We start from the raw sequence: 21,702 nt of genomic DNA on the forward strand, positions 1-21,702 counted from the left end.
TTTATGATGAATGATGTGAATAAATGGGAGGGTTTAGCTCAGTATTTAAAGCCCCTAAAGTGGTTGCAGCTTGAAATCCCACTATTTTAGGTCACTTTGGATGACTGTCTGCTTAATGAATAGATAATCATACTGGAATGAACTTTTTGCTTACATTTAGTACTTTAGATATTCATATAATAAGTTGTGCCATTCCGTGTTTTTAATATTTAGGAAGCATTGCAATCCCATATTTTACACTAGATACCTAGGATCTTGTATACAATTTAGTTCGTATATTTTTATTAACCTGTGAATAAACAACTGACCTATATTGTCAACAATGAATCCAGGCAATGCAGTTTGTCAAATTGAACGTTGATGCAAGAACAAGTCATTATAAATGTAGAGATTAAAAATTTATGGATTAACATACTCCGTGTCATGTGATCGACCATTTTGAACCAATAAAAAAAAGTAAACTTAACAACCAATAAGAAATGGTTGCTTGGAGAAGAAAGCAAGGAGGACTTCCTTCTGATTGGCCCTTTGGTGTTCACGTTCTGATTTCTCTTTCCACTGCAGCACCGATCAAGAACAAGCTGCCGGTGTAGCACTGAAGCGTTCATAGTTGGTGAATTTGCATTTGAGAGGAGGTCAATTAACTGACAAATAAGCCATACTTTTTTCATCGTTTCTACGAGGCCTAGCACCATGGCTTCAGGAGGAGAGTAAGTTATTGTCGCTTGCTAAAGCTACTTTTTGGGTCCGTTTGCTGCCCATTAAACTACTGTGTGACAGATGGTTCGCTTTGTGTCAAAGTTAGCAACCAGCTACCTTGCTAGCAAGCTAACGGTCGCTAACTAGCTAGCTAGCAAACGTTCTCTTCGCTGATCAGCAAAAAGAAAGTGCTAACTGTATACCGTTAGCTTTGAGATGCAGACTTTACCTAACAACACATATCAGACCTATTTACTAAATCTATGCCATCTTTTCTATTGCAAACCGAACTTTCCCCAGTTGTTGCCTATCCACCAAGAAGATGCTACAGTTTAAAAAGCTAATGCTAGCCCCTGTCTGATCCACGGCTTTCTTGCTGTGTCATGTGGGCCTTCACAGCACCAGCAGAGCAGCTAGCTAACTTGGCAGGCTAGCAAGCTAATCTAAAGCTACCGTGAGCTAACTAGCTGCTGTGTGTTTCTTTGAAGCTGAAACTCGGAGTCAGCTATAATCTATTGTTTGTTTTGTACAAGTTTTGAGACCAGATATGCCGTATTTGGCAAGCAATCGAATGACAACACCGTGCTTCGTTGTTTATAGTTTAATCAATCATTCATGCTGTAAGAGTTTAAATCCCTAAACACTGAGCTTCTGTGCCCCACTCCTTCAAAGCATGTGGTCCATTTAAGTGTGATCCACCGTTAAATGAGTTACTCTACCCAACTTGCTCACTAATTAGGCTATGTTTTTTTCTGTCATCTCCTCCAGATCGAAGAGTGATGACCTTTCCACTGCAATTTTAAAGCAGAAAACCAGGCCCAACCGCTTGATAGTGGATGAATCAATCAATGAGGACAATAGTGTGGTCTCTCTGTCCCAGGTGAGAACATGTCGTGTATTAAATTGGTCCTCTATATGTTCAAAATCATGTCCTGTATATTGCATCCATGGACACACCATTGATGGCCTTCGCACTAATATCTGTGTTTTAATACTGGTGTGTGGCTGGTTCGTTTGTCTTGCCTTAGGCCAAGATGGATGAGCTGCAGCTTTTCAGGGGGGACACGGTTCTGATGAAGGGCAAGAAGCGGCGGGAGAGCGTCTGCATCGTGCTCTCCGACGACACCTGCTCCGACGAGAAGGTCCGCATGAACCGCGTTGTCCGTAACAACCTGAGAGTCCGGCTGGGAGACGTCATCAGGTGAGAGGATGAAAGGAAGGAAGGGAGAGGATGGAGAGAATGTTGACATAAGTGCTGATGGATGGGAAACGGATGAGAGGAGACTGCTGGGTGCTCCTTGGTGAATCTGCTGTACACCCATAGCGTTATGTATTTAAGTGCTCCTAGGCCGTTTTAAGGTTGTGGCAGGTGTGTGTCTTCTTAAGATGGTTATGCTCCAGTGCTGCTAATGCAACTAACTTGACCTGTAAAAAGAAACGGGTACCAGTTACATGATGTCACCCTTTCTAAAGTAGGCCTCTGCGGAGTTGACTCATTAGAGCTCTGAGAACCCTTTCAGTCCTGTGACCCAGTTTCCTCTCCTGTTTGCTCTGCCAGTATCCAGCCCTGCCCAGACGTGAAGTACGGGAAACGAATCCACGTCTTGCCCATTGATGACACAGTGGAGGGCATCACAGGGAACCTGTTTGAGGTCTACCTCAAGCCCTACTTCCTGGAGGCCTACAGGCCCATTAGAAGAGGTAATGCTTATGCTGCGTGTGTGTGTGTGCGTGTGAGTACACAACTCTTTGAATACCTTTTTTGAGGATGAGTGTTTTGTAGTTAAATTTCTACCTTGTGTTGTAGGGGACATCTTCCTGGTAAGGGGGGGCATGCGTGCCGTGGAGTTCAAGGTGGTGGAGACAGACCCCAACCCCTACTGCATTGTTGCCCCTGACACAGTCATCCACTGTGAGGGCGAGCCAATCAAGAGAGAGGTATGTCCCTAAGAATCAACACCACAGTTCTAGAACCACTCAGGTCTGTCGATGGATCGGTCCTGTGAGATGATGAAATGGTCAGATATTGTTGTGGCTTTGATGGCAAATGGCATTGTAACAGTAACCTCCGTTTTGTATAGAGGTGTGGCATTGTATGAATGTTGTTTTGTTTGTGCCTAGGACGAGGAGGAGTCTCTGAATGAAGTGGGTTATGATGACATCGGGGGCGTGAGGAAGCAGCTGGCTCAGATCAAGGAGATGGTGGAGCTGCCCCTCAGACACCCTGCTCTGTTCAAGGCCATCGGAGTCAAGGTCAGAGAGGGAGCCTATCCTCTCCGCCCGCTAGCTCCTTTGCTCGCTCTCTCCCTCTCCATCCCTCTTTCGCATTCCGTTCCTCCCTCGTTCTTTGTCATCTCCCTGCTGCATATGTAAATATGTTTTGTGTTTGGTTCGCATGATACTGTGAGATCTCATCGTTTGATGTTCCCTCCAGCCTCCAAGGGGAATCCTGCTGTACGGGCCCCCTGGAACAGGAAAGACTCTGATTGCTCGAGCCGTAGCCAATGAGACTGGAGCCTTCTTCTTCCTCATCAATGGTGAGAGACACAGGAACAAACACAGAGAGCCTGTCCACGGGTGTTGATGTAGAGGGTGAACGGGACTCCGGGAGTGTCTTCGCTGGGTGGAAAAAGTGACGTCACTCCAGGCTGCTAACGGCAGGTTTAATGTTTCATCAGGCCCTGAGATCATGAGCAAGCTGGCCGGGGAGTCGGAGAGTAACCTGAGGAAGGCATTCGAGGAGGCGGAGAAGAACGCTCCCGCCATCATCTTCATCGACGAGCTGGACGCCATCGCACCCAAGAGAGAGAAGGTTAGCAGTTATTGCAGTTAGAAAAAAAAAGCCTGTCTGTAAAATAACCCCACACTGAAGCATGCCGGAACGTCTAAGAAATGCTTAGTTCAGAACTGTGCTGGACTGGCCATAATCCTATGTAATGATAAACAACATGCTCCACTAACTGGTACACGGCGCACTACACCAGGTGAGCTCAGCCTAGCTTAGCTAGGCCGTGATGACCAGGCTGCTCCTGGTTGCTCACTGTCGTGCCCTCCCCCAGACACACGGAGAGGTGGAGAGGCGCATTGTGTCCCAGCTCCTCACACTCATGGACGGTCTCAAGCAGAGGGCTCACGTCATCGTCATGGCAGCCACCAACAGACCAAACAGCATTGACCCGGCCCTCAGGCGATTTGGTACGGCCCCCTGTAACGAATCAGCATCATGTTATTTTACTTGCGTGTAAGAGATTGGCTCAACTGGGACTCTTTTTCTACCCAGGGCGTTTTGACCGAGAGGTGGACATTGGGATCCCTGACGCGACAGGCAGACTAGAGATCCTCCAGATCCACACCAAGAACATGAAGCTGGCTGATGACGTGGACCTTGAGCAGGTGTTTATCAAACTCACCGTTGGTGATGGGCGAGGGATATCTCTCTGTGTGTGTGTGTCGTGAAAGTGTGTGGGCTGTGCTAACTCGCTGCGATCTCGCCCCGCTCCCCCCCGAGGTGGCCAACGAGACCCACGGCCACGTGGGCGCCGACCTGGCGGCGCTGTGCTCCGAGGCCGCCCTGCAGGCCATCAGGAAGAAGATGGACCTGATCGACCTGGAGGACGACACCATCGACGCCGAGGTCATGAGCTCCCTGTGCGTCACCATGGACGACTTCAGGGTGAGTGCCATCGCCTCCTCCCCGTGGGACTGGGGGAACCCGTACGCGTCGCGTCGGTCCACGTTGCGTTCGCTGGCCTGGCGTAACTACCGTGCGTGTCTGTCGCTCCCCAGTGGGCGCTGAGCCAGAGCAACCCCTCTGCCCTGAGGGAGACGGTGGTGGAGGTGCCCAACATCTCCTGGGAGGACATCGGAGGCCTGGAGGACGTCAAGAGGGAGCTGCAGGAGCTTGTACAGGTAGGATCCACCCCTGCCCAAAAACACATGGGTCTGAGGCTTCTGCTTTCTCCCTACTGGAGATGTGCTGTGCCTCGATACTTCAGCCCTCGGCGATCCTAAACGGTTATCACCGTTCTTGGGGATAAAATGATTTGGGTATATTAATGGATAGGTTGAGTGATTATAGATGCACTCGCATCCTGCTTGACTGCTTTCCTGCCCCCCCCCCACCCCAGTACCCAGTGGAGCATCCCGACAAGTTCCTGAAGTTCGGCATGACCCCGTCCAAGGGCGTGCTGTTCTACGGCCCCCCCGGCTGCGGCAAGACCCTGCTGGCCAAGGCCATCGCCAACGAGTGCCAGGCCAACTTCATCTCCATCAAGGGGCCCGAGCTGCTCACCATGTGGTTCGGGGAGTCCGAGGCCAACGTCAGGGAGATCTTTGACAAGGTAACCTAACCTTAGGCCTTAGCAGAACCTGGTCGTCGGTTCACACATTGTAACCTCTACCTGTATTGCAGTCGTTTTAGTTCATTCCAGATACAGTTTTCTTTACTGTTTCTATGTCAGTTGGAAGGATATGTGATCCACACATGTCTGTGCTACACACATGACGAGCCGGCCTGTCCTAGCTGTGACCCTCTGGGTGTGTGTGTGTGTTCTAGGCCCGCCAGGCTGCGCCCTGCGTCCTCTTCTTCGACGAGCTCGACTCCATCGCCAAGGCCCGCGGCGGCAACGTGGGCGACGGCGGCGGCGCGGCCGACCGCGTCATCAACCAGATCCTGACGGAGATGGACGGCATGTCCAGCAAGAAGAACGTGTTCATCATCGGCGCCACCAACAGGCCCGACATCATCGACCCGGCCATCCTGCGTCCCGGCCGCCTGGACCAGCTCATCTACATCCCCCTGCCCGACGAGAAGAGCCGGATCAACATCCTCCAGGCCAACCTCCGCAAGTCTCCCATCGCCAAGGCAAGCTGCATCTCGCCGAGTCCTCAACGTGAAGGCTTTCTCTGCGGTTAGACAGGCCCACGCAGCCATAGCCATGGTTACCAACACCCCGTGACTGTCGCTCAGTCGACCGTTATTGCACTGCATCAATCAGCCGGCCAGTAAATGCTAAATCGAAGTCATGTTGCCACGTTCAGATTTATCCTCTTGGCTGTAGCATCAGGACTGTTCTAATTTAGGCCTTGTCCTGAATCACCCTCTCGTATCCCCTGACCAGCTACCAATCGAGGCCTGAGGAGGAGGTGCACTCTGCAGAATCCCTAGGCTAGGCATTGTGTTGTCAAAGGAGGTCATGATTTGATGCGTGTTATCCCTGTGTAAATGTCACCCTATTTCATACATATATTGGTCATATTGCTTTAGGATTTATATAGTTATAGTATAGAGTGCCTGGAGCATTATTAACCTGGTGCGGTGAAACCTTTTTGTCTTGTGTCCAGGAAGTGGACCTGGACTTCCTGGCCAAGATGACCAATGGCTTCTCAGGCGCTGACCTGACTGAGATCTGCCAGAGAGCCTGCAAGCTGGCCATCAGAGAGAGCATCGAGAACGAGATCAGGAGGGAGAGGGAGAGACAGACCAACCCCTCCGCCATGGTGAGTCCACTCTCTGTCAACCACGAGCAGGTCACGCACTCTTCACAGGCTGAAGTGAGGATAGGAAGTCAGGCTATATTGAAGTGACTCCGTGGCATGAAGCAAGTCTACTCTTGACCCATTTCAGAGTACAAAATCTCCGTTTTATAGTTTGATTTTAACAAATGCGTTTTTGTATAGTGACATTCCGATTTGTGAATATCCATTCGATGTACTCGGCTGGGTCTATGAGCAGACGTTGGGAGAGGGCTCGGACGATCGGCCTCGCTGTAAACAGGAAGTCTCTAACGTGGCGTTTTCCTGTTTGTGTCTGCTGAACCCACAGGAGGTGGAGGAGGACGACCCAGTGCCAGAGATCCGTAAGGACCACTTCGAGGAGGCCATGCGCTTCGCCCGCCGCTCCGTCAGCGACAACGACATCCGCAAGTACGAGATGTTCGCCCAGACGCTGCAGCAGAGCAGGGGCTTCGGCAGCTTCAGGTGAGCGGAAACTTCCGGCACACACCCACACACACACACGGCAGTAAACGACTATGATCTGCATGCTACCTCACACCTTTCTGGTGATGCAGCCCAATGGGTTCCGAGGATTATGATTGATTTCCTTCTGCTTCCTGTGTTGTCCTCCTCTCTCCTCCACAGGTTCCCCACCAGCACCCAGCCTGGAACAGGGCCCAGCCAGGGCACGGCTGGCGGCAGCGGAGGCACCGTCTTCAACGAGGACAACGACGACGACCTCTACGGCTAAGCCCCTGACCCAAGGGGACCAACACCCTGCCACACGGTGGACCAAAGCTCCTTAAACATCCTGGCGAAGCTGTACAATAACACACACACACACACACACACACGTACACACACATTCCACATGTAAGACAACAAAAAAAGAAAAAAAAAATCCTATTAATATTCTTTAGAGAGCCGTGAAACCTGTCCTCATCTTCTGTGTTAGAGGCAGCATGTTCCAGCTTGTCTGGACCCTGTTTGGGGAGGACTATATCCCACTTTGGAAGGATTTGGGGCGGGGGAGGGCTCGGGTCTGAGTGTTTGGATCCGTATGGGTCACCCCCCCCCCACCCCAGTGGAAAGAACAGCGCTGGCCACTTAGAAAGGGGAGGGGTTATTGCTTTGACTTGTCATTTTTTATGAATATAGCGTATAATGTAATGGGGATTGGGGGGGAAACGTTGGAAAATTGAGTTGTATGAAAGGAAAAAAACAATAAATTAACTGGAGAAAAAATGTGTGAAATTTTTGCCATATAGTGTCTCTAATTGTCATTATTCTGAAGCTGAACTGAAATAATAAACTATGTAAGATTGGGTGTGTATTATATACATTCTTTATTTGATATCAGTGAAGTTTAGAAAACATTTGAGGCAACAACAGTGGATATTAAAAGTATATGTGACAAAGTGCTTCATTAAGAAAACATGGGACAATCTTAACCTGATGTGAAAAGTACCGTAATGTGAATATAAGTGATTGAGTGTCAAGTGTCAAAAACAACTGTAAAAACAACATTCAAAGAAAGTGAGTGCTTTTCAAAGATGACAAACTAAAGGTAGTGCTAAAATGATTGTGGTTCATGTCTTAACATGTGGTGTTCTTTTAGAAAATAAATAAGTACATTGAGACAAAATAAATAGTTAATACAATAAAACATTACTTAAAAAGCCACGTTCTTACACCCAGTACTGCCTGCTATGCATTGCAGGTCGGTGGTGTTTGTGCTTGGGTATGTTGTTCTGTCTGACGTAGCAAGGGTCGTAGTAGTAGTAATCCCACTCCAAGGCCGAGGCAGAGGCCCCGTTACAAAGACCGTCGCTGTCAGCGGACAAGATCCGGAGAGAGACACCTGAGGACATGGGAGAAAACCGAGTTCATTAAGATGGTATAAATGAGTCAGACATTATATGCCATAAGTTTCGAGCATGATGTAATAGCTGTATACAGCCTCGTATAGAAGAACTGCTGATTGATTTGCTTTTAGAGACCCATACCTAAATGACTAAATGTAAATACCTGCACTTGCACCAAAGTCGCTGTCAAGTCCCGGCCCCACGGTGGAGCAGTTGACAGATGCGGCAATACAGGAAGCCTCGGGGGGAATGCTAGCGTACTCGCACTCAAACATGACCTTGTCAAAAAAGTGCTCAGGAGAGTCGATCGCTACATTCTGCAGCTCCATTGTACTGCTGCGGCGCATATGGCCCAATTCAACCTGCCGATGGCAAACATGTTTCCAAGGAGACAATATCAGGGATCACTTAAGGTCCAGCATCTCAATAACACATAGCTAGGCTACTTACACCAGAAAGAGCGTCGTTTAATTCTGTGACACATGGTGTATTGGGGGGCGCACGGTGTGTCCGTTCCGTCTCAGAGTCACTGGAAAGGGGTAAGACTGGGGCGCTCCAGCACCATTTACTTTTGCTGTACATGCAGGACTTGCGGTGCAAGTCGGGCCTCGAGTTGGGCGTTGTTGACGAGGTCGCTAGGATTGTGCTGGGGGACCTCAGAGACCCCGATCCTCCTCCTGTCGTTCCATTTGGCCGCAACAAGTGAATCCCTCTCGGATCCAAAGCAACCTTTCCCCGTGAAGATGTTCTTGAAGATGTCACGGGTGGTACCAACATTGGTTCCGACATGGACAAATATGTTCTTTTCCCATCCTGATTGGGTAACAAGGGTTTTTCAGATATTCTGGTGATTCTCTGGTGGGTCGAGTGAGTCGACTGTAGAAGTGTGCTGTCAGAATCCTCTCGTTTTCTTTTTCTCCTGGATAATATTAGGAATTTGTAACCGAGAAACAGGCAGTTCAACAGTAGCAAAAGAACTACGCACGGTATAAGAAGGAGAACAAGTAGGGTCAAACTTGTGATTGGTAAACCTTCAGCGAGATTTGAGTTTGGTGATGGGTTTATTTGAGACATCTCATCAGAAATAGTAGGCCTATCTATAAATCAAGATCACATTCGATTTTTCGATTGTAACCATTTGCAATCAATCTAAATTTGGGTTCCTTGTCCCAGTGAACGCAGGTGTAGCCTAATGATCCGCCAATCAACATCGGTCTAGGCAAGTCTGCTCTGCGATTTACGGTTGCTTGGATTTTGAACCTCGAAGTAAAAGTAACCTCGAATGTCATGTTATAGTTTGGTCCCATGTGTAGTCTACGTCTATCTGCAACGTTTGAAATGACCATGTCCATATAAATGCACATGGCCTAGACTACAATGTTGGTAAGGGCAAATCCCTGTTATAAGAAACTTGTTTTGCTTTGCAGACGAATGCCTGGTCCTACCAATGTCGGAGAGCTAACCAGGTGTAACCTGTTAATTTATTCTGATTAATTGAGCTCTGTTCCTGTCTGAGATGCAGAGTCCAGTTGGTGAGAATGCAGAAACATTCTGGCATACAAGAGAATATACTTCTCTCTATATATAAACCACACTAGATGGAAGCAGAGAGCTGTGGTAGTCTTGTCTCCTTCCAGATTAAGCCCTCTGTAGCATTCCAGGCTGTCATTTTATGTAGCCCAGTCGTAAGGGATTCTATCTTGTATCCTATATTTTCTCTATCTCCTGTTGTTATTTTCTGTTATACTCATTTGTATTTTGCTGTTCTATTCATTCCATCCATTCTAACCTATTCTCTCATGTTATATTTAATTAATTTCAGATGATTGTTCTGTACCGTCATCTGTGGTTTACAGTAACTTGCAGTGAACTGTCCATATGACCAGATCATGACCAGTGCAAAGAATATTATTCAACAAGTTTTTATTGATACACCATGCATCTCATGTCAATTTAATTAACATTAGCCTATACATAAACATCTGAGTCTAATAGATATATACAAACTTTTCAAATAATTCAATTGAACATTTGACAAAGGAATCTCTCTTAGAGACAAAGTTTACTGTTTTTGTACACAAGTACATTTTTGATATTGTAATAAATCAATGTAAAACTGCAGTCATATGAACGACATACAACTTAATTCACGTGATTCTACTGGTCAGGTTTCAGAAAGTCTACACACATTTGAGTAGCACACTGAGTCCCTGATATAGGCCTGTAGTATACAGTAACAGCTCCTATCCCTTTTCATGTAAGAGACAGATTGGACACTGTGCATGCTTCCAGACAGACACTCAGCAATCCTTTTATCAGAACACACAGCTCCTTTACACGGAGCTGTAAATGTCAAACAATCATGCCGATAGTGTCTGCAGTTTAAAAAAAAGCTAATCATTCCCTAGCTTTCCATTTCACTCTCAAATCTTCAGTCCATTTTCACTTGCCAATAGCCCAAGTACTATACGAGGTTGTGATTGGTTGCAATAGCACCAATAGCAAAGGCTCAGACTGGATGTCAGTGTTGCACCAGTTGAAACTGTGGCCTTGATGGCAGGCAGGCAAACAGGCAGGTATGTAAAAGGCAGGCTAACACTTGGCCAGGCTGTGCTTGATGATCTCGCGGGACTGGGGAGGTATTCTGTCAGGGAAGAGCACCTGGAACTCCACCACCAGGTCCCCACGCTGGGCGGGCATCTTGGGGTGGGGCAGCCCCTCGCCTCTCAACCTGCGGATGGCGCCCGGTTTGATGACGTCGCTGCACGGCAACGGCATCATCCGGTTGTCGAGGGTGGGGACATTCACCGTGCATCCGCACAGAGCCTGGAGATAGGACAGAAGGAAAGAACAAGGAAGATTAGGCAACTTTCCAGACATGTTATGTACTGGACCTGTTATGTATCTGAGAACACCTGGTTTCATAACCCATCCATTGGCAGACCCCATACTTATCATAAATGGCCCTGCACCTTGAAAAGGTCTTATCTAACAGGCCCATTATATCTGAAGAGCTTTTCTTGTTACATCACCGAGAGAATATATGGAGCAGCCAACCCCATAAGAGTCTGTTTTCCTCTGTTATGCAAGGAACCTATGGTGTTACAAATGCCCTAATCTCGGCTCCACATCCTGGTGTTGTGTGGGAGCGTGAGTGCCTCATAGAAAGAGACGGGGGCGAGATGACTGCAATAACGGAGGTGGAGGGGTCTCTCTGAGAGGACAGTGTCTATGACTACCAGCCTTCCAAACTCATCTGAGTGTGGGCTGGATGAGAGAGAGCAAGCGCCAGAGAGCGAGAGAAAGAGAGAGAGAGATAGAGGGTGCCAAAAGCACAGAGGAGTCTGTAGGAGAGTGTAAGAGAGAGAGAGAGAGAGAGAGAGAGAGAGAGAGAGAGAGAGAGAGAGAGAGAGAGAGCACTGTGAGGGGGCGTTCGACACAGAGGCTATATTTAGCCACTTGCTCTCTCACTCTGCAGGGGCTGATGAGGTAAGGGAGGCGCTGGTGGACGCTGTGGAAGTGAGGATCCGCCAGTGTGGGGGAGGACAGGAAGGCAGACTGACTGAGAGACGAGGGAACACACTGTTCTCTCTGCTGTGGTGTTCTGGCTCTGTCCAGACAGTGAACTGCACTTCCGCCGAAGCATTACATCCTGCATAATCGGCCTTTTGTGAGACATCGGAAGCCGATAGATAAGACATAATCCACTGGATGGTGATACGCACACAAGCACACATTCTCACCTCTTTGAGGGTGATCTTGGCGGTGTAGACGATGTTGGAGCCGTCTCTTTTGTACTGGGAGTGTTTCTTGTCCTTGAGGACGAAGGTGATGTCGGCTGGGGTGTTGTTCGGGGTCTCGTCCCCCTCCCTGGGGAAGGTGATCTTGGTGCCGGCCTTCCAACCCTTCTTCACCACCACGTCCAGCACCTTGTCCTCCATTCTCAGGCTGCGTCCGTCGGGGTTGAGTCGCCGCCTGGTGATCTTCATCCTCTTGGTGCAGCCGTGGAACACCTCCTCCAGGGTGACCAGGAGCTCCTGGATCACGGCCAAGCCCTGGAGACGCCGGCGGCCGCGCCGCAGGCCGTCGTTGCCGTGCGGTCCGCCGCCGCCGCCCACGTGGCTGAAGGTGAAGCGGCTGAAGGGGTTGAAGAGGTCGTCCTCGCCGTCGGCGTCCGTCCCGAAGAAGATGTCAAAGTGGTCGGAGCCGCGGAAGAAGGAGGAGAAGGTGGCGTGGGCATCGCCGTGGTAACTGTAGTGAGGGGAGTTGGTCTGACCCGACATGGACATTCCACCTCCGTTCTTAAGACCTGGCGCAGAGGAGGAGAGGAGAGACAAAGACATTTCAGTTCAGAGCTCCCCGAGTTTGGGTTTTCTGCCATGGCAGCACTTCTCTCGAAACTCCCCTCATTAAAGTTGACTTTAATCTTGCCACTCTCAACCCGGTCCTCACTCATTCATATTAACACCCTGCTTCTGGGGTGCTTACTAAATTTAAATCGGGCACTTTGAAGTTTTGAGCTGAATCCTTTTATTTATTTATTTTAGTGGCTGAATAATTGATCTGTTGGTGGTGTGTCTACAGCGCATGTGTACACGCATCCCAGGAGCCCATGCACAGTTTATAGCGGAGACACCACATCATCTATATTTACCCATGTATGACTGCTATCACTTACTACTTCCTCACACACATCATTCAACAGATACATGGTCCGAGGAGTCACGGGTTGGAATCTTTGCAAGGTTACTACACCGATCCCTTTGACACGACAGCTGGGCAACCTCTAGAGGTCAAGTCTTTAGACGACAGAAGACCTGCGGAAGCACCTCTCACCTTCTTCTCCGAACTGGTCGTAGATGCTCCTCTTCTTGGGGTCGGTGAGGATCTCGTAGGCTTCAGCGATCTCCTTGAACTTGTCCTCGGCGTCGGCCTCGCTGTTCTTGTCGGGGTGGAACTTCAGGGCCATCTTCCTGTACGCCCGCTTGATCTCGTCCTCGTTGGAGTCGGACGAGACGCCGAGGACCTTGTAGAAATCCTTCCCCATGGGCTTGATGGACAGGCAGGGCACCTCCTGGTCGGACTTGCTCTCCTGCAGGAACAGAGGAGGGGGGTGATGCGTTAGAACAGCACAGCTCACAGGAGAACGGCTATCAGACATAAGGGAATATCAACCATCCACACCGTTCAACAGGAAACACCTGAACCATATCACCACGACACCCACCAATGGATCCTTTTTCTATAAGTCCTGGAGATGACCACTTCAATACACTGGCTAGAGGCTGGAGCTGAATGAAAGGATTCTGAATGTGACTGAGACCAGAGCAGAACCCTCTGGGTGCTAGGCGTCTTAACCACTCCTTAAGTCTTACATTAATGGTTCGATGGTAGAGTGCATGACAAGCATCCTGCAGAGGCATGCTAACCACCAGCGCTTTGTGACATTCAACACCTCTCTGATAATGGCCTGGGTACAGCTATAGCTGAGTCACTATTTGCAGGAATTTGACCCAGTAGGTACATTCCATTTGAAACTTCATTTCATTTAGCTTTCATCCAATGCTGCATTGGAGATCAAATTGGCTGTCAATCAGATCTGATCACAGAGAGCTTTGAACGTGAATTAGTTCACCACAATGCACCCAATCCCAGTCCTTGTCATCTAATCAGGGGCACTGCATTGGAGGCTGCTTATCTCACGTGAAAATCCAGCCAATAGCTGAGGCTCTTTATTTCAGCTTAATGCTCCATATCTCCGGGGGTCTTTCCCCCTAATGCAGATGTCTGTACTGTGCATATACAATGCTCAAAACGTGAGGAGGGGGGCACTCATGTGCTTGCAAGCATCGTGATGCTGACGGGACCTCCTATCAGAAACGCTCAGTGCCCCCATTGGCTAGAACGGCTCAGAAACACCGACTGTTTTTTAAACGATGAAGCTAAGCTATGAATAATACACAAGTCCCGATGTACATTGTCGAATATACCGCTCACTTTACATCTAGTTACATTATCGCTCTGTTGTGTTTATCAAATGCATCTTATCTACAGCATATAAGATTAATCGCAGATTGTCAATTAATATTCAACATTTTCTGATAATTACAGTCCAATATTCAACTTTCTGTTATCATTGACATCCAGGCAACATACGTATCAGAAAACACAACTTTCAGAGTGTATTGTTTCAGTTAACTTAAAATAAGATCAGATATGCTACAATCATATACAAATTAAATAAGTATAAAACGTTATTAAAAAAATCATGTAACTCACCCCAGAAGATGTGGAATTCGAGCTGTCATCCCTGTGCATAGGGCGGACCTTGCACTTGACGTTAACATTCTTGTTTTTGACACCGAACTGAGTCCAGATCAGAACCATAATGTCGGCTTGTTATGCGGTCGCTGTCCAATTGCTGTGGTGCTGAAATGCTCTGACTGTAGCTAGCTTTGCTCTTGCCTCAGTGCTGGTCTGCAGACTGTTAAATACCTCCTCGCCAACTTGCCTTTACTACAAACTCACCGCCCACGCAGCGTGACAGAGCCTTCCCCAAGCCCGCCCATTTCCTACGCACTGGAGGGAATACCGTGCCTACAGTTTTTCCGGCAAAACCATTGGTCTTCTTTGTGAGCACGCGGATGTAACGGCCCCCATCTCCTTCTTGAGACTTGTTTCCGGAATTCTAATGGCAGGGCTGAGGAAATGTCACGACTAGGAGAATCCTCGAGATGTCTGGGGCTGATTTAAAAAATAGCCAGACAACATTTTCCAGAATACTAAAAAGACCCTGGGGTGGCAAATGTCGGTAAACTTATCCTTACTAAGTGCTTTGGTTAAAAATCCACCAGAACTGATCGATTTTATTTTGATCTGTGAATAAGAATGACTTATTAATTAATTATTGGGAGTCAGGTGGCTGAGCGGTTAGGGAGTCGGGCTAGTAATCTGAAGGTTACCGGTTTGATTCCCCACTGTGCAAAATGACGTTGTGTCCTTGGGTAAGGCACTTCACCCTACTTGCCTCGGGGGGAATGTCCCTGTACTTGCTATAAGAGCGTCTGATAAATGACTAAATGACTAAATGTAAATGTAAATTACATTATAGATCTGATAACACACACCTGACAGAACATTCAGATAACTTCCTGCTAAATTGCATTACAAAATATGTGACTGAACTTGTGAGTGGGAATCACTGAATGTAAGGTGATGTTAAGATTGTTCTTTAGACCTGGTGTAGAGATGGCCCCTTAGGATCACGCTTATTGTGTAGCCTGGTTACCAAACAGCACCCCGAGCATAGCCCACTGAACGACTGCGCTATGCTATTATGGAACGTTGGCGTACATAGATGGACTTCATCCTCCTCCATCATTCTCCCATCAACCAATGGGAGGCCGGAGTTACCAGAGGAATCTCCTAGTCATTCCAACAGGAAATGGGAGACAAATTTGGTCTGGATGTGCACAGCCCGGAGCGTCACGCAGACACCCAGCCACAGAGCCAATCTCCGCTGTACAGCGAGCAGACAGACTGTTCCAGAATGTAGTGGCTTGAAATAGAATCTCTTGGAATGTTCTGTCTCAGCCCACGGTGGAGGAGAGTGGGACTGAAGGAACACGCTCGCCTTTCACCAAGAGAGATAATCACACTTATTATCGCGGCATGTCCTGACGGCTACGCGACAGTTAGGGAGGGACAAACATCTCACGTGCCAAACAGAACCGAACAACACACACACACACACACACACACTCCCACACGATAACATTTGGATGCGGTTTCGGATTAGAGATTGGAGTGCGTTGTTAGTTAAAGATGAATTCGGTCTATTGCACATGCGTTGGCACACGCACTTAAACACACACACGCCCCTTTTATGCGGTTTCCGATTCTCGACCCCTCTACTGTGACTAGACAAGTCGTAAGTAACGTCCAACAACACCAATGACTACAGGATCAATCGTCTCATGTCAATCTCTTTCCTCCAATCAAAGGGTATGACCTATGACAGGCTGACAGTTACGTAGGTGCCATCCTTCACAAGTTGAACCCATTGCCACCTTCCCCCTTCCTGCTGTGGGACAACTGTGAAGTTCCGGGCACAGGCTGAATCACCTTGCTTCGAGTTCTGACACACACCCAGAGAGGAATTAAAGGCAGCAAGTCACACCTGCCTTTAACCTCATCCCACTTCCTCCCACTTCAACCAACTCTCCTCTTCTATACAGGTCACACAGTGTGTGTTTGTGGGTGTGTTTGTGGGTGCTGTATGCAGGTGGGCGTGCGCGTGTGTGTCTGTGCGGGCATCCACAGGCGCGCGCGTGTTTTGGCGAGTGCGTGTGTGCTGCCACGCGCGGGTATGCACGTGTGTGTTGGCGTGTATGCGTGAGCGTGGGTTTCCACTTGTGTGTGTTGGCGTGTATGCGTGAGCGTGGGTTTCCACTTGTGTGTGTTGGCGTGTATGTGTGTGTGTGAGTTGATAGAGTGTCCCCAGACAGCCACATCTCTGATTCATCATCGCTCGTGTACTTGTGAAACTGTTGAGAGCAGGAGTCTGGAGGGAGAGGGACCCTGGAAGTATATTCACACCGTCTCAGAGATGGAGACCCGAGGGAGCAGCCGTATTTGAAAGTTCACGGAGAGGGGAGAGGATAAGGAAGAGACTTTGAAGAAACGTCGCCTCAGTATCTTTTTTAAGTAATCCTTTTTTACGCCTTGTCGCACCCGTCTCTTTATCCCTCCCTTCCTCTCTTTCTCTCTCGCTCTCTTTCTCTTTCTCTCTCTCTTTCTCTCTCTCTCTCTCTCTCTCTCTCTCTCTCTCTCTCTCTCTCTCTCTCTCTCTCTCTCTCTCTCTCTCTCTCTCTCTCTCTCTTCCTGTCTCTCACCCCCTCCTCTTGTCTCCCCCGGCGCCCACACATGTCCGGGAGTGTGACTGTGTCCGGGCATGTGTCCCATGGTGTACACGCACGCACACACTAAGACACACACACACACTAAGACACACACATACACACACACACCCACAAACACATACAGTGCACACAAATAGGCCCTGACAGACACTCCTGTATAGTCATTAGACGGAGTCATCAGACATGACTGAGGATGCATCTAGCTCATATACATCCTCTCTATACATCCTCTCTATACATCCTCTCTATACATCCTCTCTATACATCCTCTTTATACATCCTCTCTATACATCCTCTCTATACATCCTCTCTATACATCCTCTCTATACATCCTCTCTATACATCCTCTCCACGTTCCTGTGTGGAACAGTGATGTGAATCTGTGTACATGAGCCAGGTGATGTTGCTGTTGCTGCCTGAGGAGGAAGGGTTTTTTTTCTCTGCAGGATAAATCCCCCCAACCCCCACCCCAACACACACACACACACACACACACACACACACAGCAAACTGCCTGACTTCTATAAGCCACTGCATTATGAAAAGAATCACACCCGCAAAGGCTCTGTGACTTTCTGGAAACAGCTTCCGTGTCTGTTTCCCAACCTTGACAGCCTTGAGAAATAATCCGAAACAATGGTTTCTGCAAAAAGAATTGTACATTTAATTTAACCAGTGCTTATACAGGCATTATGAATGGGAACGGCCATTGTTTTAACTGTCATAGACTCTCAGACCCACACAGCAGCCTTGTGCCTGCCTTAGCAAATGCTGCCCCCTGCTGTATAACACAGGAGTTACAGAAAATATGATAAACAGGAAACACTACCATTCAACTAATAAAAACAGTGTATGGCAAACATTATAAATCCGCAATTAGAGGAAGCGGTATTTTCCAATTACAACCTGAATGTCAAACACGAGTTTCTTGTCTCTGCAATCTACCCCCCAGCACAAACACACAAACACACACATACACACACTTCTCTCTATCCCACATCTATGTGACAATAACATTGGGCCTGCAGTCTCCATCTTCCTCCATCAGTGTGGCCTCGTTACTGACGCTCTGCTGGTTCTGCGGCCGGTCATCTTGACGGTTCTCCACGCACCCCTCCGAGTCTCTCAGGTTCCTGTAGAAGCGGCGGTTCTCCTCAGGATAGGACACGGCAGACAAGGGCAGCCTGAGGAGAGCTCTGATGCCGGAGGAGAGGAGCAGGAAGGTGAGGGTGGACAGGCAGAAGGGCCAGGTGCAGGCTGGTAACCCCCACTGGAGGAAGGGGACATGGTAGAGGAGCAGGAAGCCAAGACACTCATCATTTAGACATTGTATGTGCAGTACTATGTGCAGTACTATGTGCAGTACCAATGATGCAATGAGATTGTAAGTATCAATCTCTTACCACGGATACCACGTTTGCGAAAGCTGAACCCAAGTAGGCACAAAAAAATGCTGAAAAAAAGACAAATGAATTCAAATGACGTCATGATATGTAAGAATGTGACGGGTCAACAGTAGTGGATGTGTGGAGGGGAGGGTGGTTACCACAAGTGATGGCCAATAGATGAGCTTGCCAGGTGAGCGCGTAGAACATTCCTCCAATGGCGATGCAGGACAGGGCACTGTTGTACCCCCATAGGCCAGAGTAGATTTCCTGACGAGGGGCAGCCAGGGCCAGACCTGAGGAGAGGATGATTGGATGGGAGCAACGTGTCAGTGATGATATCAACTGACACAGCGCCCCGCGGTGTCTCTCACTGGAACAACAGCTCTGCTTGTTTCCTTTCAGATCTCAGTCGGAGAACATCCTCAGAGAGTTCTCCCACAGGGGAAACCAAAGAAAGAACCCTTTGTGGTTCTCCTTAGAACATTTCATTTGAGAAGGCTTTCAGGTACATTTAAAAAGATGCGGGGGGTAAGTTATGGCAGCTTGACTGAACAAATTGTTTCAGCTATAAAGAAGCCACAGTACAACCCACAGCTTCCATGCTCCACATCCTACCTAGAGGAGGGGGCGGGGCAGCCAACATCTGGGAACGATAATAACAGGAAATCAAGCAAATAATCCGGGGGCTGAATAAACCTTGGAAGAACAATAAGTGGATTTCCTTCATGTTGTGTAGTGTATCACTTTCCAAAGAGAGTAGCTATTGTGTTGAGTTTGGCATGGGGGGCGTGTCCCAGAGGAAAAGGCTCACTGGGATTGATCATCAGAAATTGGCAAGCGCTGACTGACCTATCAAAACCTCACTTCTCTTCCATAGTCATATAAAAAAATCTTATGACAGGCTGTCACTGTAATTGCAGAAATGTTTATGACATATTTAGCTGTTTCTTTGTGTAAAATCAACCTTTTCTTTAAAGCCATCCACAAATCCTTACGTTATTCTCCTCTCGTCCTCATTCAAACCAAACAGTGTTGGTTCCATCCAGACTGTCTGCTCTCCCTGCTGCAATTTCATTCAGACATGCTTGGACTTACATTCATTCTTATGGTCTGATTTCAATCACTGCAGTCAGACCAGTATGCCCCCCCCCCCCCCACACACACACACACACTCCTACCAGCCAGTGAGCCAGCAGCTGAGCCCAGTATGGCGTGCAGACAGATGGTTGGAGAGGAGACCAGCAGGGCCAGGATGAACAGACCTCCGGTCCAGGGCCCGTCACAGCCGTACACCTGACCCACGCCAACCGGCACAGACAGAACCAGCTGGAACCCGAGGGGAAAGAAATGATCAACGAGGTGACCCTGTCGCCGCTAGCAACCATAATAACAGGATGTGGTCACGGGCCAGGCAGAGCTGTCGCCGCAGGTAACAGTGATAATCCAATATCCGCTGGGATTCTTTGAAGAATGTCATTCATGGGTAAGAACTGGAAATGAGCCTAGCTTTCAGTGGAAGAAAAGCCTCTTTCTGGACTACATCCATAGGGATTATACTGTGTGTATGTGTGTGTGTGTGTGTGTGTGTGTGTGTGTGAATGAAGAGTGTGGTGCCTTCAAGCAAACGTACCTCAGAGATACTTAGCTCTGTTCCAGTGGTGTTATCATGGGAGAGGGACTTTGGCGGAATAACCACCTAGGAAAGCAGGAACATGGTTTGATCCGGAACACGATTTGCATGGATGCATTTGTCGGTGTGTGTGTGTGTTCCACTCCACCTGAGGGAAGAAGGGGTGGTTTGGCCCTGTAGCTGCCATGTGTACATACAGCACCATGTTGAACGGCAGAGTGAAGACGGGCAGGTCCCATTTACTGAAGACTGAGGCCAAGGCACTGGAGACCACTGGGCTACACCGCCAACCAAACCGATTAGAAACAGGAAGTCAATCGCCAGATCAGAGGCAGACGACAGGAAGAAGGATATAAATAAGCCTGATGAGCGTGCCATTGTGTGCGCGGATGTGTACGTGCGTGCACACAACACTCCGAAGTGAATGTCGGTTTGTTGCGTGTACTGTCCACCTACCACATCATGGACATGAAGGTGTTGGGTAAAAGTAGCCACCAGCACCAGTCTCCGCTAGCAGAGAAGACCGCCATCAGCATGCCAACCAGAGTCCCGTTGTAGCCATGCAGCCCTGCAGACACGCCCCCCCTGCAACCACACATATCACTCCAACAGCTTAGGTCAACACTATGGCGAGAAACCTTAAAGCGTGTATTGTGTCGAATGTGAAACACGACCTGCTCACACAGCAGACCAGCCCTCACCGGCTCTGTCCAATCAGGAGGGCAGATGTGGTGGAGAGGAGGGTCCCTAGCAGTCCGTTCAGAGCATGCCAGCGGTTCTGTAGAATCAGGCCCACGGCGATCAGGAGCCCGCTGAGGGGGTTGTTGACAAACATGACCTGGGCAATGCCCCGGAACACCCAGTCCACCATCTGGACCCCCAGAACCTGCTCTGAGCCGGGCAGAGAGACACATGCTTCAGAGCTCTTTGGTTTCATGGATGGATGGATGGATGGATGGATGGATGGAAGAGTTGTCTTCTTACTTTTCATCCAGTCCCCACAGACCCTCATGTCCCCGGTGAACAGGCTGAGGAGCCTGGGGAGGGCTCTGGAGTCTGTGGCCGTGTTCTTCCTCCCAGACAGGGCCTTCTCTCCCGGCTCCATCTGGGCCGCTGCTGAGCTCATCCGAGGCTTCAGGTCCTGCAAGGCAGCTGGAGCACCGTGGCCAGGCTTAGCTGGACGTCACCAAGTCGATGTCAAGAAGGGGGTTTCAACATTTGAAAACTTGATTTGGGTTTGATGGAATGTGGGTGGCCCCACTCTCCCAACTCTGCTGGGTTGTTTATGAAAACTTGACACATGGATTATGGAGGCCCTTCATCACATAAGCTTGACTGATCCGTTTAAAACTTTAAGTACAGTAAAACAGTAGAGTAAAGTGCTGTGAAATATAGATTATATTTTTGAGCTGCATACACACCATTTTCTACACTTGCTCCCAAAGAGATCCCAAGGACAAAGAACAAACACAACCACATTGAAACTAAACTGCAACATTGTTATCAACTCTTAAACAATGGATCTTTTCTCTGAAGTCTAGTATTTTCTACAGTAGAGTGCCCCTTACCTGTGATACAAGAGCCTGGCATAGATATTTCCAGATGTCCACAAACGATCCAAACATAACAGTCTTATTATAGATCTTCTCTTCACAATCCCTCCTCTCAAATGTCTCCCCTCCCCTTCTCTGCACACTTTGGTT

General features: G+C 48.5%; 4 protein-coding genes across 6 annotated transcripts; 1 reads left to right on the forward strand and 3 right to left on the reverse strand.

The window, feature by feature from the left end:
* The first annotated feature begins 572 nt into the window (after positions 1-572).
* On the forward strand, positions 573-7,502 carry LOC136956530 (transitional endoplasmic reticulum ATPase-like). The gene is made up of 17 exons (XM_067250442.1): positions 573-710; positions 1,468-1,579; positions 1,728-1,900; positions 2,258-2,400; positions 2,507-2,637; positions 2,821-2,952; positions 3,134-3,236; positions 3,378-3,511; positions 3,759-3,894; positions 3,980-4,092; positions 4,208-4,372; positions 4,486-4,608; positions 4,827-5,039; positions 5,255-5,563; positions 6,043-6,198; positions 6,524-6,678; positions 6,841-7,502. The coding sequence occupies exons 1-17, from the start codon at positions 694-696 to the stop codon at positions 6,944-6,946; spliced, it is 2,421 nt and encodes an 806-aa protein (XP_067106543.1). The 5' UTR covers positions 573-693; the 3' UTR covers positions 6,947-7,502.
* Positions 7,503-7,881: 379 nt separating this feature from the next.
* hwa (huluwa) lies at positions 7,882-9,134 on the reverse strand. The gene is made up of 3 exons (XM_067251089.1): positions 8,541-9,134; positions 8,224-8,422; positions 7,882-8,056 (listed from the first exon to the last, which is right to left on the reverse strand). Exons 1-3 carry the CDS (start codon positions 9,132-9,134, stop codon positions 7,884-7,886), a joined length of 966 nt encoding a protein of 321 aa, XP_067107190.1. The 3' UTR covers positions 7,882-7,883.
* Positions 9,135-10,131: 997 nt separating this feature from the next.
* On the reverse strand, positions 10,132-14,447 carry zgc:122979 (uncharacterized protein LOC641576 homolog). Of its 2 annotated transcripts, none has more exons than XM_067250521.1 (4): positions 14,340-14,447; positions 12,897-13,152; positions 11,804-12,354; positions 10,132-10,886 (listed from the first exon to the last, which is right to left on the reverse strand). In XM_067250521.1, the coding sequence occupies exons 1-4, from the start codon at positions 14,445-14,447 to the stop codon at positions 10,653-10,655; spliced, it is 1,149 nt and encodes a 382-aa protein (XP_067106622.1). In that variant the 3' UTR covers positions 10,132-10,652. The 2 variants fall into 2 exon arrangements, with proteins under 2 accessions (XP_067106622.1, XP_067106621.1); XM_067250520.1 differs by having other exon boundaries at positions 11,804-12,369.
* Positions 14,448-17,628: 3,181 nt separating this feature from the next.
* LOC136955952 (urea transporter 1-like) lies at positions 17,629-21,653 on the reverse strand. Of its 2 annotated transcripts, XM_067249727.1 has the most exons (10): positions 21,568-21,653; positions 20,984-21,151; positions 20,701-20,890; positions 20,456-20,584; positions 20,148-20,277; positions 20,000-20,065; positions 19,548-19,695; positions 18,528-18,662; positions 18,385-18,434; positions 17,629-18,251 (listed from the first exon to the last, which is right to left on the reverse strand). In XM_067249727.1, exons 1-10 carry the CDS (start codon positions 21,587-21,589, stop codon positions 17,982-17,984), a joined length of 1,308 nt encoding a protein of 435 aa, XP_067105828.1. In that variant the 5' UTR covers positions 21,590-21,653; the 3' UTR covers positions 17,629-17,981. The 2 variants fall into 2 exon arrangements, with proteins under 2 accessions (XP_067105828.1, XP_067105829.1); XM_067249728.1 differs by lacking the exon at positions 18,385-18,434 and having other exon boundaries at positions 17,990-18,251.
* Between the last annotated feature and the right edge of the window lie 49 nt (positions 21,654-21,702).

Source organism: Osmerus mordax, chromosome 14 (genome assembly GCF_038355195.1).
Source record: "Osmerus mordax isolate fOsmMor3 chromosome 14, fOsmMor3.pri, whole genome shotgun sequence".
NCBI lineage: Eukaryota > Metazoa > Chordata > Actinopteri > Osmeriformes > Osmeridae > Osmerus > Osmerus mordax.

Coding starts and splice junctions, on each gene's coding strand:
- zgc:122979 (XM_067250520.1), bottom strand. CDS start 14,447: ATGGTTCTGATCTGGACTCAGTTCGGTGTCAAAAACAAGAATGTTAAC. Junction 13,153..14,339: donor CGAATTCCACATCTTCTGGG/GTGAGTTACATG, acceptor CTGTTCCTGCAG/GAGAGCAAGTCCGACCAGGA. Junction 12,370..12,896: donor CGACCAGTTCGGAGAAGAAG/GTGAGAGGTGCT, acceptor CCTCTGCGCCAG/GTCTTAAGAACGGAGGTGGA.
- LOC136955952 (XM_067249727.1), bottom strand. CDS start 21,589: ATGCCAGGCTCTTGTATCACAG. Junction 20,891..20,983: donor CTGTGGGGACTGGATGAAAA/GTAAGAAGACAA, acceptor TGCCCGGCTCAG/AGCAGGTTCTGGGGGTCCAG. Junction 20,585..20,700: donor CTCCTGATTGGACAGAGCCG/GTGAGGGCTGGT, acceptor GTGTGGTTGCAG/GGGGGGCGTGTCTGCAGGGC.
- hwa (XM_067251089.1), bottom strand. CDS start 9,134: ATGTCTCAAATAAACCCATCACCAAACTCAAATCTCGCTGAAGGTTTA. Junction 8,423..8,540: donor CGCCCCCCAATACACCATGT/GTCACAGAATTA, acceptor TGCCATCGGCAG/GTTGAATTGGGCCATATGCG. Junction 8,057..8,223: donor CGACTTTGGTGCAAGTGCAG/GTATTTACATTT, acceptor CCATGTCCTCAG/GTGTCTCTCTCCGGATCTTG.
- LOC136956530 (XM_067250442.1), top strand. Junction 1,580..1,727: donor GTGTGGTCTCTCTGTCCCAG/GTGAGAACATGT, acceptor GTCTTGCCTTAG/GCCAAGATGGATGAGCTGCA. Junction 6,679..6,840: donor AGGGGCTTCGGCAGCTTCAG/GTGAGCGGAAAC, acceptor TCTCCTCCACAG/GTTCCCCACCAGCACCCAGC.